This window comes from Amaranthus tricolor, chromosome 14, assembly GCF_026212465.1.
Source record: "Amaranthus tricolor cultivar Red isolate AtriRed21 chromosome 14, ASM2621246v1, whole genome shotgun sequence".
NCBI classification, from domain to species: Eukaryota; Viridiplantae; Streptophyta; class Magnoliopsida; order Caryophyllales; family Amaranthaceae; genus Amaranthus; species Amaranthus tricolor.
Window position 1 is genome coordinate 9,768,787 of NC_080060.1, and position 17,829 is coordinate 9,786,615.

General features: G+C 29.1%; 2 protein-coding genes across 2 annotated transcripts; both read left to right on the plus strand.

The window, feature by feature from the left end:
- Window positions 1-449: 449 nt before the first annotated feature.
- LOC130799885 (probable xyloglucan endotransglucosylase/hydrolase protein 30) lies at window positions 450-6,490 on the plus strand. The gene is made up of 4 exons (XM_057663162.1): window positions 450-921; window positions 1,750-1,850; window positions 1,955-2,163; window positions 5,712-6,490. The coding sequence occupies exons 1-4, from the start codon at window positions 729-731 to the stop codon at window positions 6,256-6,258; spliced, it is 1,050 nt and encodes a 349-aa protein (XP_057519145.1). The 5' UTR covers window positions 450-728; the 3' UTR covers window positions 6,259-6,490.
- A 6,532-nt stretch (window positions 6,491-13,022) lies between these two features.
- Window positions 13,023-14,814, plus strand: LOC130799701 (cytochrome b561 and DOMON domain-containing protein At2g04850). The gene has a single exon (XM_057662895.1). The coding sequence runs from the start codon at window positions 13,128-13,130 to the stop codon at window positions 14,325-14,327; it is 1,200 nt and encodes a 399-aa protein (XP_057518878.1). The 5' UTR covers window positions 13,023-13,127; the 3' UTR covers window positions 14,328-14,814.
- Window positions 14,815-17,829: the final 3,015 nt, after the last annotated feature.

Below are 17,829 nucleotides of genomic sequence, written 5' to 3' on the forward strand. Positions count from 1 at the left end.
ATATGTCATAAAATAATTTACAAATTATCATATTTACTCCTATTTTATTCGTACTCTATATATCTAATTTACTCGTGCACTTATGTCCTTATTTAAGGTAAATGATGATATTTTGGTATCAACCAATCTTTTTCTCATTACTTGTGTCAAGTCAAAATTGTACGGCTATGCAAGTTTTATGGAATAGAAATACCATAATAGTAATAGAAGAGAGAAAGTAATATTTTCAGAGAGAGAAAATAACGTTTTTTTGAGATAGAAAGTAACATAGTTTCTTTGCTTCTTTTTACTTGCAATACATGATTTTTCACATTTTTTAATTTACGAATCAAATTATTAATATTTCTAATTATGTATATTAAAAAATTATGAAAGAAGAATAAATTAATAAACGTATATTTATACTAATGGCAATATTGGTAAATGCCTCAAAATTGAATGGCAGTATTCAAACATCCGCATTCATAAATCATAATACTCCATTACATATACACGGCATCTCGTTAGTCAGAATTCACAAACATTCCATTAAGCCCACTGCCTACCTTTCTCTTCTCTTCCCAACCTCCCATTTCCTTTCTCTCTCCTCCCCTTTCTCTTCTTTCTCTCTCCTCCTTCTCATTGTATAATCTCGTACCAGACGTAATTCAACAACAGAGAGAGAAAACTCATTTCAAATTCATTAATTCTTTTCTAATTAAATAAGAAAATAAATAAAATAAATAAAAATGTCTGGAAGGAGGAGGAACAATGTTCTCCTTTATCTCTCTCTCCTTTCTTTCTTCACCGTCGTCTCAAACGCTGCGTTTAATCGCCCAACTATCTCCTTTGACGAAGGCTACTCTCCTCTTTTTGCTGATTTCAATATTAAAAAATCCGACGATGGCCGCAGCGCAAACCTCATTCTCAACCGTTACGCCGGTAAATATTTTTATTTTTTCCTATCAGTTATAATTTACATGATTTTAAAATTTTAAAAATCTTAATTGCGCAATTAAATCCTGTTATAAGATTTTTTTTCATCGGGGTAGTTTAAAAAATTGCTATAAACAAGGTCGAAAGATGATTAATCTAACCTGTTGGCTATACCTATCACAACTCACAAGAATAAAGTCTATCATCATATGAAAGGAAAAACCGTTAATAATTGTTATCTATCAATCAACCTAATCAAAAGAGGCCCGAGGATATTACGCTAATATGTCTTTTTTACACGAGATTTCTTTGGGCTATAATTAAGTTGTATTATTTCTTTGAGCTATAAGTATGAATACAATGTATATAGTGATCTTTTATCACGTTGACTTTTAATACTTTATTAAGTAACCAAATTAATTAAAAGTTTAAGTTGATGGTTTAAGTTTCACGAGATTTATATAGTTTCGGGAGTAATTTTGGCGTCAATAGGAATTGTCATGTACTTTTTTTTAATAAAACAATTGTAAGCGAATTTGTGATACCCAAAGTCCCAAATGAATATTGCTTTTTTATATTAAAACCTTAAAATGTTACTTTTTACCTAATTTAATAGGTTTATTTCTTATTTTTTTTAAAATTTGATATAATGAAAGCAGAAGATTAATTAGATGATCCAAACGTAATTTAATTTGAGTATATTTATCCTTACAAGTTAGGGTAATATAATATAAAATAAGTTTAAAAAATAAACAATACACTATTTCAGAAGAAAGGTCGTATATAGTAATATGCTATTTCTAATATTATTTGTTTTACTAAATAATTATTCAGGTTCAGGATTCATTTCATCAAAATATTATGACTATGGATTCTTCAGTGCAAAGATAAAGTTGCCGGGTGAATACACGGCTGGAGTTGTAGTAGCTTTTTATGTAAGTACTAACATAATAATAATTATTATTATAAATAATAATAGTAATAATAATAATCATTATTATTAATTGTATATGAATTATTAATATTGAAAAAATGACAGACAACAAATGGAGATGTATGGGAAAAAAGCCACGATGAATTGGACATAGAATTCTTGGGAAACTTGAAAGGAAAACCATGGAGGTTTCAAACAAACATGTATGGAAATGGAAGCACAAGTAGAGGAAGAGAAGAAAGATATAGACTATGGTTTGATCCCACCAAAGATTTCCATCAATATAGCATCCTTTGGACTCGTACTAATATCATGTATGTACTTCTCTCCCATCTTTTCATTTCTTTTTTCAATCATTTTTTTATTACACGTAAATAAATTTCCATTTCATATATACTTTTTTCCTTTAAATTTAATGATATTTTTCTTAATAAGATAGAGTATAGTATTAAAATTAATAAGGTTATAAATTCCTTTATCTTTTTAGCCCAAGAACCACTTAAACATATAGACCAAATTAGCATATTCTCAAAATAAAAAATCTATATGCAAATAAAATTTATTTATTAAGCTACTTAACTCAACTATAAAGCATGTCTCACGTTGAGACCGTCTCATACAAAAATTTGTGTATCATTTATCTTATTATTATTATGTGTTATTGACACTTAAATACTAGTTAAATGAATTTTTTTTATAAATTTGTATTTATATTCATATAAATATATGTATTTTAAGGAAAAATAACAAAGTTAGAGTATACTATTACATAAACCTAAATCCCAAGGAAAATACTTTTAACAATAGTAAGAAAGAAAAGGCAGTTAGGTAGAAGTTGGGCTGACTTATTTTAGGTTTGGATGGCTGAAATTTGGCTTTTACCAGCCACCCACTTTTTCTAACGCGGATTAGAAAGGATGTCAAGAAAAGGAAGGACTGCGTGTTTTTTAATTTTTTAAAAAGTTTTGATGAGATTCAATGTATTAGTGCTGGAATGAACACACACAGAAAGGATTGGACATTTTGTGGTATGTAATTTGTATATATGAATTATAAATACGGAATTGCAGAAGAGATTATCTGAATCTAATAAACATAAAAAGAGCGATAATTAATTATTTTTATAGAGATAGTGATAATTAAATTTTTATCATAAAAATTAAAAGAAAAATTATTAAATACTAAGCTAACCACTTGTAAAATAGACCCTTCTAGTTAATTGTGAAGATTTTTATGCCAATTGCTTAGTTCTTTTATTGACCATCTTTGTATTATTTTATATTACATATACATATTTACGCCTCTTTTCTCTATGTGGTTAGGTAACTTTTCATGTATGTGAAATTTTTTTATTTTTGGTGACTCCTTTTCTACATGATGATTCTAAAATTGTACTTTACAATATGAATATAAATATTTGACTGATATTTATATTGAAAAATATTATTAAGATTAGATATCTATATATAAATTTATCCTTTCACAACTCATAGAAATATATATATTTTTTTTTTACTTTTATTCAAATGTTTTTTGAGATGGTTTTCCTAACTTGATAAATTAAAGATATACTCAATTTATTGCTATATTAGTTGTATATCTTTATGAAAATGATAAGAAAAACCTTTAACAATTATTTTTGTTATGTTTTCAAGCTAACAATTAGCCAAGCATATCATAATATCGACTTATCCTTCAAATTATGTCTAAATGCAACTTTTTCCTTTTTTAGCTTCCATCCACTACAATTCCATCATATTCAAATATAAGTTTATTCATGAATGTTATGTGTAACCAATTATTTGACTTTTTAACCTCTCTAAAAAACAATTTGGGTATTTTTTTAACTAAAAACTTCAATATGGGTCTTTTAACTAAAACAAGAGTAGGTGCTCCATAGCTCCATACCAAACATTATCATTGTGGGGAAAATTTTGATGTCATGAATTTTTGCTTATAATTAATAATAGGTGTAAAAGTAGTGCTTCCTTAAATTTGTTTTTATTTGTCATTTAAAGATATTTTATTGAATTGTTCGCCTAAAGAATTTTTCTAATTATATTATATTTTTTGGACATAATTAATCTTGTTCATCCTAATTTTAGTATTATAATAATATATATGGTCTCCACATATTTGTCACTATATTTTAATATTTTTATATTGCTTATAGTGCCCATATGTTTTCACTAATTTTATTTTAACATTTTTAATATTTGTAGTTCTCATGTTTTTCCTCTACTAAATTTATTCTAATATGTTTTTAGTGGTTATGGTCTCCAATTTTACACTATCGTTATTATTTAATAAAATAATATATTAACCATCTAATAGATTATATTTTTCTTAATCACCATGAACATTCCTTATAAGGACAACTTTAAGGAACTCGTGGAGTAATTGATATTAAGATCATTAGAATTATTTCTTAATCGGGTTTTGTTTTATTTGTAACAAGTACTTTTTTAGATATATATATCTGAGTGCGATTCCACGCAATTTTTTTCTTTCTCTTGACCTACTTGTGATAATAAAAAAATGTCTATTCCCTATTTATCCATACTTTCAAGATCATCTTTAAACTATGCTTATGTTGAATTGATTAGACATATTTTGACTCCGAATCTTGAGTTGATAAAAATTGCTCAATGTTTACTATCTAAAACTTGAAAGATATGACACGTAGGAAATGTTTGTTGATTATTTTATTGGATATATTAATAGGTAGTTAGTAGATAGTTTGGTGAGCAAGAAAATATGTTATTTGGTGAGAGCATCTAATACTAAAATTGATAATTAAATGTTGTGATGATTGAATAATTCAATGTGTAACTCAAACATCAAACATGGAACAAATCCTAGCTGTGGCGCACTTAGAACTACTCTAATTCTTAATGGTCATTTTCAAACAAAGCTAGCCTATCCTAACTGTAAGCCTTAGCTTGTTTAGGTACACAATCATTAACTTTTATATTTACTCCTCTATCCCAATAGAATAGTAGCACATTAAAATGATCTCTTTTTAAGAAAAAGGTATACATTTATTGTTAAGAAAATAAAAAATTAAAATATATGAATGTGTATAAAAAAGTAATAAGTTATTGTCCAAAAAAAATGATGTAAAATGAGAGACAACCTAAAATGAAAAATAATAATAAATAAAAGGGATGAATAAAGTATTACTCTAACTCTTTTCTTTTTATTTTGCATTATTTTGAAGTATAAATTAAAGATTATTTGTCCAAAATAATACAAAATAAATAAAACAAATTAACATATATATGGTGGTTATAAAATTTACTAGTAGTACTCAAATGCATTTATTTTACTTGTTTCACTTCAATGTGATATTGATGATGTATCATTAATTGTTTTCTTGCAATTATTAGAAAGTTATGTCCATATACTTTCCTTTAAATCATTATTATTATTATTATTATTATTATTATTATTATTTATTGTTGCTATTTTTCATTTTACCAAAATTGTTTTCATAAATATATAAATGGATGCACTTATGTAATTATTTATCTTTTCTCTTTAGACTTACATATTTTACCTAAATAGATTTAACAAGTCTTGTATGAGACTGTTTCACCATATGATGAGCTCACATAATTAGCTCATTTTCTAATTGATCAATTTATATAAGTTACCACTTTAAAATCATAAATAGTTATTTTGAGACAATAAATAAACATTGGATCAATTCAACAGAAATCGTCTCACCGTGAGCTGTCTTATTTAAGAATTTGTGAAAATATTTCATTTCAACTATCGGTGGAAAATCTTCAGTTGTACCTTCTTTTTTTTTTGAATAATCTTCAGTTGTACCTTATTGGACATTTTACATGCAATGCAGATTTTACGTAGACAACGTCCCAATAAGAGAAATTGTTCGCAACGAAGCAATGGGCTCGGACTACCCATCTAAGCCCATGTCCCTCTACGCCACCATATGGGACGCCTCAAGCTGGGCCACCGCAGGCGGAAAATACAGCGTCAAGTACGAATTCGAGCCTTTCGTCTCAGAATTCACCGACTTTGTGCTCGAGGGATGTCCAGTAGACCCCCTCGAGCAAGTCCTCGACACGTCCTCTTCCTCTGATTGCTCGGCCGAAAAGTTCGAGCTCGAAAACAAGGAGTACTCCAAAATCACCCCATCAGGGAGAAGAGCCATGAAGTGGTTTAGGGAGAAGTACATGTACTACTCTTACTGTTATGACACAGTCCGTTATCCGGTCCCACCACCGGAGTGTGTGATCATCCCGTCGGAAAAGGAGAGGTTTAAGGAGACTGGACGGCTCAGATTTGGTTCCATCCCTAAGAGGCAAAGAAGGCGGAGAGGCCGTGCAAGAAAGCAAATAAATATTAATGTGTCTAATAATGAATTAGAAGCTAATATGTGAGTTTTTTTTATTGTGGAGATTGGATATAATTGATGTAAATTAAGAAGAAAAATAGGTAATATATATCTTTATGTGGTTGATTCTTTGTGGTTGTTTTTGGGTATATTGTATTAATATTATTAACAGTATAATTTATAAATGGCTATATAAAGGATTGATTACTACTCATTACTATGTGGAACCACATCATGTTTTTACACACATATATATACCATAAATCTTTTTATTCGTTTATAATAAGCAAAATAAAGGCTTGTAATTTTGTTTTGCCTTTTCTATGACCTAGTTATCAAATAGTTTTTCCGTTTTATTGTACTTGTTAATTTGAATTTTTTATACAATTTAAGTGTTATTTTAATTAATTATATATAGAATTATGCACATTTAAAAATTATAAAAAGTTTATTATGAAAGTATGCGATTTAACAATTCAAACAAGATTTCTCTTGACAATATTTTTTCTTACCTAATTAATCGTAATATATAAAATATGCTTGAACATTGAATATAAAATGTTAAAAACCAAAATGTAGCAAGAATTTCAGGACGAAAAAAGTATTAAACTAATTCAATTTGCCTTAATTTTTATTTTAATCTTTTTTTATGAATTTATCTCATCTATATATGATTTCTCCAATTTTACTCTATTCCCACTTATCTATATATATGCTAATACTATATCCCGTTATATTCAATTTTTTAGTCTATGTGAAAAAGCCAATTAGGCTATATTGATGGTATGTATTCAACTCCAAAGGAAGTTTCTTCATTTCATTCCTATATGATTTGTGATTTTCTTGGCATAATTTGATCACTCCCACAAATAATATTATGCATTCCTTTTGCTTGTACAAGGTTAATTTCAACAATTTCAAGATTTAAAAGGTGAATTTCAAGACTTATAAGACCAATTTCAAGATTTAAAGCATCCAATTTTAAGAAATTCACATTCCAACTTTAATGTAATATGATAACTCAAACATTGAAATTAGTACTACCTTTGGTTTTTTTTTTTTCATTTGCTTTTTACACAGTTTTCAATGCAAATTTTAAACTTGAATATCTCTAAATACACATAATAAAAAATTCTCAATAAAAAAGTATAGATTAAGATGAATCTAATACGATCTCACATGAATATATTTTATCATCTAAATATGGGTCAAAAATATTAATTAAATTTCTTTCTCCTTAAGGTGGAATATTTCAAATACGAAAAACATTAGAGAACGGAAAGTGTATTAAAAAATTTTAAAATTAACCTTTTAAATTTTAAAATTAACATTTTAAGTCTTGAAATTAAACTTTTAAATCTTAAAATTAATATGTCAAAATAAAATAAATATTTATTAGATCTAGACCAATCGTACGGCTTAAATGATTTGACATAAAACTTACTGTTTTAAAAAATATATTTTAATTGATTATGAAATTATGTGCAGGTCTAGCTTTAGTAAGAATGTTGCAAAGTGACTTGAGTATAATGTTAGCTTATGGTGCTTGTATTTTGACCTATAAAAGGTACTACTTCTTGTTAAATATTCGTATTTAGAATTAAAAAAAAAATATTGTAGGGAGTTTAGGAATGGAAATCACCCGGAGAAAATATGGGGACTAATGTCATTACTCAATTTTGTCAAGGGTTACTTCTATACCATTTGAGTAATTTTTCCATTGTTTTTTGGTTTTTAACCAACAAACATTATTAATTGGCAACAAGCATAAAACCGAAAATATACAACAAGCATAAAGTATATACTTCCTCCGTTCTATTATACTTGGTACATTTCACTTTTTACACAATTCAATGCATAATTTTGATCATTTATATCTTAAGCTATATTTAACTAAAAATGTAGAAATTTAATATTGTGAAAGTATTCGATTAAATGATTCAAACAAAATCTCACTTAACTAAATTTTTTCTAACACATTAATCGGAATATCTAAAATAAGCTTGAAAGATAAATATTACTAATAATCTTTATTTAGCAACTATTTCAGAACAGAGAAAGTATATTACTTGCATTTTCTATGTCAAATGGAATTGGCAACATTTTTCAACATTTTTTCTATTTAATTTTGTCGTATTGAATTTACTATAATTTTATTTTTGACTATCTTTTTTATTATTATCCATAGATTTAAGTTACATTTATATCTCATCTATTTACTTTCCTTACTTTTTAATATGTGTACTTTTTTCTCCTAACCATTGATACATTAAAAAATTATACCAGAGGAGTATTAAAACCGAAAAGGTACCAATAGGACAAACAATACAAATTAGAGGCATACATTCGAGTTAGTGAATCGTTTTCAATTAGGTATTCCGATTCGGGTAAGAATCAAATACCTCTTGTATCCAAATTGATTTTTATATCATTGTAAATTTATTTTTTAAGTCAGTTTAAAGTCAAATTTAATTATAAAAAGGAGGACAAATGTCAAAAGCGGTCTACTTTAGACGCACATAACAACAAACAATGAACATTTAATCTATGGGCTAGTTAGCTTTGATCCTAAAATAACCACGGAAAAAATATTGAGCAAGTTGAGTAGTTCACAAGCAAGTTAGTAAGAAAGTGATGAGTCACAAATCAAATCAAAGGATAAAATAACCACGGAAAAAATATTGTAAATTTGATCCACACTATTTTATCGTATATCAATCTTAAAAGGTATAAAAAAATAAGTATATATAGATTCAATTATTGAAAAATACTTATTATTATTAGATTGATATTATTTTAAAATAGCGTACACCGAATTTATAAAAGATTTTTAGATACTCTGTAGTTGAACTATTGTGCCTGTGACCATTGATCCAAATTCGCACCAATTAAAATACTAGTGTCTGTAGTTTGTACATACATACATCATACATAATACCACTTGACACTTGTGGCGTATAATTTACTACACTTTAGTTAGCAAAGTTCACATGTTGTCTAGAATTCTGCCGCAAATCAGAATAAGTCTGAGACCATTAATTTCACAAGCTAGACTGATAGAAAAGGTATGATTTAAGGAAGAAGTATATGTGGAGTATTTGGTAAGACTTTTCTACATACCTTTTTTTAAGTGTACGTAGCCTTTAGAATGTCACGAGTTTCACCTATATTAAGGATCACCAATACCAAGTTAGGATTTATTAATCAAAAGATATTTATTAATTTTATAATTTGATATAGAATTATAGATCTATGCTAATAGTTTAGTGGGGGGTAATTAGTTTAGTTATTTATGTTGTATGGTATTTATAAATTGGGATTGATGATTTAAACTTATTGTTTTTGTTATAATATTGTTCTTGTAACTCTCCATGCATCAAAAAAATATATAAAATGATATTGTGGTTTTTAAGAAAATATCATTCGTACGATCAGTGACATTTTAATAGTGTGTTTGAATTTACAGAATTGGAGTGAAAAAAGGAGGTGCATTTGAAGATCTATTAATGTTTTAATAAAATCAATAAACACGGGGTAAATTTCAAGATCCCACATGCATATGTTTTTTCATATAGATCGATGAGAAATCATAGTCAAAGTTTGACGTTAAAATTCGTAAATTATATTTGAGAAGAACATATGAAAATGAACGGAGTATATTAGAATTTTGGCTTTCTAATTTCCTTGACATCTTGGCAATGGCAGTGTTAGGGGTAAAAATATATTTATCAAACAGGTCATTATAGTTTATTTAAATTTATTATTTTTGTTGAGTTTAGTAAATCTAAATTAAACAATTGTTGTCTAGGACTGAATACAATTAATTAATGAGCTAATAGTGTTGGGGATTTTAAGTCAGTAAATGTCCCAAGAGGTTGCCTGATTAACCCTTATCCAAGTGCATTGTGGCTTTTAGCTTGGAGAATTACTTATGTGATCACTTTAAGGCCTATGTGCTCACTTTTAAGACCTATGTGATTATTTTTAAGACCTATGCGATCACTTTTAAGACTTATTTTATTCTTTTAAGACCTATGTAATCACTTTTAAGACCTATGTGATCACTTTTATGACTTATATGATCATTTTTAATTTACTGTGATCACTTTAAAACTTATGTAATTACTTATGTGATCACTTTTAAGGCTTATGTGATAACTTTTAAAGCATGTGTGATCACTTTGACTATTATAAGTTATTACTTTTAAAGCCTATGTGACCTCTTTTAAGACCTGTGTGATTACTTTTAAAGCCTATACGATCACTTTTAAAATATACGTGATCATTTTTAATTTTTAACTCCACCACCACCACCACAAAACACAATCTCCATGAGCTTTATAAGTGATCACATAAGTATTAAAAGTGATCACATAAGCTTTAAAAGTGATCAATAGTAAACTAAAAATGAGCACATTGGCCTTTCAAAGTCATCATATAGGCCTTAAAAGTGATCATATAGACATTAAAAGTGATCACATAAGCCCTACAAAAAAGTGATCACGTAAACCCTACAAAAAAGTGATCACATAAGCTTCAAAAGTGATCATATATGAAATATCGTCCTAATTTTAGGACCGTCCTAAACAAGAATTTGTGAAAACATATAGTGTTGATGAGATTATAGATGACGTTAAAGTGCTAAAAAAACGTTAAACTTTATTTTGATTTAAAATTTACATTATAATTTTTGACTGTATTAATTGGCTATATTTTAGTTGAATTCAATTTTATTTTTTAATTTAGACCCTTCTAAAAATTTGTTCAAGTTTCGCTAGTGTACACAACCAACTCAACCAAGTATTGCAATGCTATTAAATTTTTTAACATTTTTAATTAAGAACTGCCACTTACCTACCCGTATAGCTATCAGATCCGCCCCGGTGTCCAATTGAAAACCTCGTCTCAATTGAGAATATTTCCACCCGTTTTGTATGTATTAAATATTTAACCGGTCTCCTGAGAATTCGTCTTTTTAAGAGACGTATCTCCGGCCTAACCCATTAAAAGTTAATTAATAAACTAAAAAATGACAATGAGCTCACCAAATTAGAGATGGTCTAAGAGACCGTCTCTTACAGGAATTTGTGTTGAGTATCATGTTCTATACTTCTATTTTAATGGACCCTAATTCATTTCAAATGGGCATCTTGGTAATATAATGTTAGAAGTCCTTGGGCTTGGGCATATCTTGGTGATACAGTACGTAGTCCTTGATGATTGATGAAGCAAGGGAAATGAAACAGAAGAATGAGGGACTAATTAACAAAAGTAAATCTGATAGAAGCATAAATAAAGCTACATAAATTATTTAAAGACTATTATTCTTAACATATAAACTCGGATTTTTAAAAATACTCCCAATAAATAATGAATAAACTTAATATAATTTAAAATAAAATTTAAGATAAAAACTATTTTTCAAATAGAGTAAATTTCTTTATACCATGTTTGGGAATGATGATTTTATTTGTAAATTTGGAATTCACTCAAATTTATTCTTTGGTAAAATAAAAATTTTCAAATTTGAATTTGGATCGAATTCCACAATTGTTTTTAAAGTAGTTAAAATTGAGAATTTGAGAATGACTACCCAAACCTTGTCATTCTCAAATTCTTCATATATGATTTCATAATTAAAATTCATAATTTGAAATGAAACACTTGTTTCCAAATACTATATTAATGTACTTTAAAATTCAATTAAATAAAATACCTAACTAATTTTAAAATTTTATTTAATAAATAAAACAAAACATAAATTAAAAAGTAATTCGACGGCTTATCTTGTATGAGACCGTCACACTATCAGATGGGCCTATATAATTAGTTAATTGCTTTAATTAATCACTTTAAGATTGTAAATGATCATTTTAGAGTTATAAGTGATTACTTTAAAATAAAACTATAAAAATTTATCACTTTAAAATTGTAATTGATCAATTTAAGGTTATAAATGATCACCTTAAGATAGTATATATATTGGGTCAGTCCAATAGAGATGGTCTCACCATAAGACCGTCTCATTTAAGAATTTATGAACTTTAACAAATTCTTGAGACGGTCACCGTGAGACGTATCTCATACTTAGGTTAAATAGCCTAATAATAGAAACTTTTAGCATAATAAACCTTATCTATAGGCTCATCTCATGGTGAGCTGTATAACTTTTGTCCTTTTAAATTTATTACGCTAAACTTTAGAAATTGTATTCATCGATATCAACTCCGTACATTAATTTTATCTTAACATCAGGTCAATGCCTATTGTTCTGAAGTGGTATTTATACAAATGAATTACATGTTTGAAAAATGTTTTTCCTAATTAACTCAGAACCAAAGGAAGAAAATATATTTGTTATCAAATCCACAATTCACAAACGCATATTATTATGAAGACAAAAATAAAAAAGATTTTTGGTTGGGGTTGTTACATACCAAACATGCATCTATATACACTAACTCTAAGCTACTCTTTAAGTGGTTCATACGCTTCGGATCTACTTTATCACTAAATATCGTATGTACACATAATCTCATCATCAATTTTGCAATCCAAGCAATCAAATATATTTCTATCTATCTATTACCTTCATTTTAAAATACTTACAACTGATAATAACATATTTTATGAAGAAATATCATTATTAATAGCAAGTACGTACCTATCATTAACTTAACAAAATACACCCACTTAATAGTTTCCCTATTGCTTGCCTTAAAAGTTAAGCATGTATTATGATCATATCTATGATATGATTTCCCTCTCCACTTCTCCTACACTCATACACTTTTTTTCATCATTAGACAGGAAGAGCTATTATATCTTTTAATCAAAAAATCTAAATCCAATTCAACCCTTTACATTAATTCATACTATACATTATACTCTTTGTTCATTAAATCCTCCATAACCATGCTCAATTTGTTCCTATTCCTTTTCATCATCTTCCCCCAATTTCAACTCGCAATCACCTCTCATTGTATTACAACAACAAGCACCAAAACCTTTGAAAAATGCATGACATTTCCCACACAACAAGCCTCACTTGCATGGACGTACCATGCACATAGTGCTACCCTTCATTTAGCCTTCTTTGGTACCTTCATTTCTCCATCCGGATGGGTGGGTTTTGGGATCAATCCTTCCTCCGCAGAGATGACAGGAACTCGGGCCTTAATCGCCTTTCCGGATCCCAATTCGGGCCAATTAGTCCTACTTCCATATATATTAGACCCAACCGTTAAACTCCAAAAATCTCCATTATTATCTCGTCCTCTTGATATTCACCTTTTTTCATCATCTGCAACAATGTATGGTGGAAAATTGGCCACTATTCATGATGGTGCACAAGTTGAGATACATACCTCAATTAGGCTTTCTCCTAATAAAACAAAAATCCATTGTGTATGGAATCGTGGGCTATATGTTCAAGGATATTCGCCTACGATTCATCCAACTACGATCAGTGATTTGTTGTCTGCTACCACAATAGACCTTTTGTCTGGCATGGCACGACACGAAAATAATTTAAACACGTTAAAAATTGTACATGGAGTTATAAACGCGGTCTCTTGGGGAATTATGCTACCAATTGGTATTGTTACATCGCGTTACCTAAGGCACATTGAAGCCCTAGGCCCAACATGGTTCTACGTGCATGCATGCATGCAACTAACCGGATTTGTCTTAGGAGGGATCGGATTTGCGATTGGTATTAGAATCGGTGAATTATCACCGGGGAAAGTGTATAGCTTGCACCGGAAGTTAGGGTTTATCGTGGTATGCTTAGGAAGTCTTCAAACACTTGCATTATTTTTTAGGCCTAAGACAACAAATAAGTATAGAAAATATTGGAAGTCATACCACCATTTTGTAGGGTATGCTTGTGTTGTTATAGGTGTTGTGAATGTTTTTCAAGGGTTTGAAGCAATAGAAGCTAGTAGATCTTATGCTAAATTGGCTTATTGTTTATGCCTATCTTCATTGATTGGGGTATGTATAGCGTTGGAGGTTAATAGTTGGGTTATATTTTGTAGAAAAGCTGAGGAGGAGAAATTGAGAAGGGAAGGTGTTCTTGCTAGTTCTGATAAGGCTAGTGCAAGTTTCAATTGATTTTAATTAATGGACTAAATTTTATTTGTTTTGATGTAGAAGAATCGTTCTTGTTTGGGTTTTTGATTAGCTTTTACCATTATTCTTTATTATGGACAACTAAACTGTCCCCTTCAATCTCCATGATGTGCATTTTTTATAGGACTATTTAAAGGCAGAACAAAAATTGACAAATATTTAGAAGATTACGTGCGATTTGATATTTGAGGACCCCAAATTGTCAAAATGCTAAAACCTTGGACCGCGTTTTTTGTCTTAAAATACTTAAGTATAGGTGCTCTTTTGGGTTATCAAGTCGATTTTGAGCCGGGTGTTGCAAGACGGTTTGAAGTCAGGTATTGTGTCCATGCAATGTTGCTTTTTACATAATTATAAATCAATTTTGCAGTCAATTCAAATTGGGTTTGGTTACTAGGTTGGATAACTATCGTGTTATCGAATCTGTTCTAAATAATATATTATTTTAAAACATAAGTTCCTTATTTTCAGAAGCCTTGTACAATCGAACATGTTGCATATGCTTAAAACCTATAATAAGGGCATTCGTTTCTTGTTTGTTTTTACATTTTACCAGTAATCAACCTTTCTTATAATTAGCTTAAAGAAGTATATATTACGTTACGTAAGTTAGAAGTTTCAAAAAGTAAAATAACATCATTTATGTTTCTTCTCAAAAACATATATATATATATATATATATATATATATATATATATATATATATATATATATATATATATATATGTGTGTGTGTGTGTTACAAAAATTCTTAATCAATCACCGTGATTTGTAAATCATTACTGACAAGAAAATAATAGAGAAATAAACAAAACTACAAAAGTGAATTAAAATCAGAACTCTTGTCCTATAAAATCCTATCATATAAATATAATTTATTAACTTTATAAATTACTCTTATCTTCATATACTTTACTACTACGTTGCCCTGCGGCGCTATTTTGTATATGTTTCAATCATTTGAATCTGCTTTGGCTTTTGGATTTTTAAGAAGCTTGGCTTGCAATATAAAGAGAGTTATGATTTGCATTATTGCTTATTCAATTTTCCGTAACTCAATAAATGCTATATTTTTATACAAAATTTAACATATATTTTGATATTAAATATTTTTATTTTGATTAAATGAAAAATTATAAATTTATATATATTAAAAAAACTAGACCTTAAGAAGAATAAAACAATATCTCATACAATTATATTTTTTTGTAGCATAAATCGTAACTACTAAAATAAGATTGGAAATGAATTATATTACTATTAAAATGTAACAAATATTATACATAGAATAGAGGAAGTATAACAATATTTGTTACGGAGGATGTGTCGATTTCTGTCAGGTGAGTTGTGGGGCCGAACAATTTCAGTTGGATAATTTTAAATCAGATCAATTTAGAGTGTCATTCTAAGTTTTTTTTAGCAAAATTGTAATTCATGTAATTTTAAAAAACTTTTTAGATAGTCAATTAATGGAGTAGGTCCAAAGTTAACTTTAAATGTTCATTATACAAATAAATCCCACACAGAATGACTTTAGAATCTAAATAAATCATAAAGCAAGCACACTTAAACATAACAGAATTTAAATTAGGCTAAACTCTTAAAAATTTGAACTATATCATTAAATTTTGAGATCTCAATAAAAAAAACAATTTTGTTTATATAATCAAATCATAACCTGAGTTCATTCAAGTATTTGAGGTGACTCAAAAATAAAATTTACGGTTTTGGCCTATTTCGTATAAAAGTTTTGTATTAGATTGTTTCACTATAAGACGTATCCATATAATTAACAGATTTTTAATTGATCACTTTATGATTATAAGTGATCATTTTACAAATGTAAGTATTTATTAGGTCAGCCTAATGAACGCAGTATCATTGTGAAATGTCTAATTTAAAAATATTAAAAAATTTAGGTATATAGTGAGAAGGACTAGGGAAGGGGTTTGCCGCAGCAGACTCAGCTTTTAGTCCGCCGTTTTCTCGGCTCTGCCTGTAAATTCCGGACAGCAGGTCCGTAGTCATGAGAGGAGGTTCTGGAAGGGGAAGAGGAGGGAGTGGTAACTCAATGGTCACCCAAAGCTCCAGCAAACAGGTGGTTTCCGCAACGATGATTGTCGACTCAGACCCAAATCAGGTGGGAAGGCAGCAGGTATCTCGTTGGGGCAATGGGACTGAAAGAAGGAATTTTTGTGGCTCAGCTTGAAGAATTTTGAAAGTGTTAGGATAATTTAGAGTATAAAAGGTACAAAATTTGAAAAAAAGAAATGAATAAGCTAATTTATTAAAAAAAAAAAGCACCAAATAAGTGACAATTCAACTTATTTCAAAAAAGAAGCGTCTAATTTTTAAAACTGAGGTCTGATTCTGTTCGCAGTTAATATATACAAACAGAAGAACTGGTCAAAAAAAGTCAAAGAACTGGTCAAAAAGGGTCAACCCCTGTTCGTAGTTACGAACTGCGAACAGCTTGGTTTTCCTCTGTTCGCAGTTACGAATTGTGAACAGCTCTTTAACTTTTTTTTAACCAGTTCAATCTTCTATAAATACTAAAACCTTATAACTCAATTCATTCATTCATATTCACCAATTTATCATCCTAAATTAAGGTAATTTTCTATAATTTAGATTAATTCTTTATTGATATTGTTGAATTGAATTATTGTTGATTTTGTTAATGTTTCTAAATATATACAAATGTTTGAAATATACAAATAAATAAATATATATATATACATAGTCAATCAAAATACATAAAAACCTAAAGTGAACGATCATCACCCTCATCTACCTTATCCAACTGATTTGGTCTCCTACGCCTCCTACGGTAGTAAAAGGCGTTCGTGTGTCGCACTAGTGGGGGAGGGGACTGGCATTTTGATGGCTGGGATGGCCCAGCCTGCGAGGTCCCCGCAACGCCACCGGGGTATAACAAGTCCATCTTCTCCAAATGAATGTCATAAGGAAGAGATGAGACGTGCACATAAGCGGTAGCCGGTGATGACTCCGCTGCGACTTCCGATATGAAGTGTTGTCCCCTCGTGCCTAGACCGGATCACAGCTGCGTATTTTGGGGTTGTATTGAGGTATCGCTCGCGTATTTTTTTGTCTGAGCTTCGTCAGTCTTGGGGGGTCTCTTAATAGAGTTAATTTCCAGCTTGAGCTTTGTTCATCCTTTCCTTTTGATATATAATACAAATTACTTGCCAAATATATATATATATATATATATATATATATATATATATATATATATAGAGAGAGAGAGAGAGAGAGAGAGAGAGAGAGAGAGAGAGAGAGAGAGAGAGAGAGAGAGAGAGAGAGAGAGAGAGAGAGAGAGAGAGAGAGAGAGAGAGAGAGAGAGAGAGAGGTGATGACCTTTGCACGTCTTCAGTGGTCTCCGGTTTAGCTACTTTTGGAATAAAGTACTAAAACTTGTTCATTTTCTTCCTTAAAGAACCACTTAACCAATCTGCTTGGG

Bases quoted from the DNA above. Each gene is read 5' to 3' on its own strand.
- LOC130799701 (XM_057662895.1), top strand. From the start codon at position 13,128: ATGCTCAATTTGTTCCTATTCCTTTTCATCATCTTCCCCCAATTTCAA.
- LOC130799885 (XM_057663162.1), top strand. From the start codon at position 729: ATGTCTGGAAGGAGGAGGAACAATGTTCTCCTTTATCTCTCTCTCCTT. The intron at 922-1,749 runs GTAAATATTTTT...ATAATTATTCAG, and splicing joins CATTCTCAACCGTTACGCCG to GTTCAGGATTCATTTCATCA. The intron at 1,851-1,954 runs GTAAGTACTAAC...AAAAAATGACAG, and splicing joins GAGTTGTAGTAGCTTTTTAT to ACAACAAATGGAGATGTATG.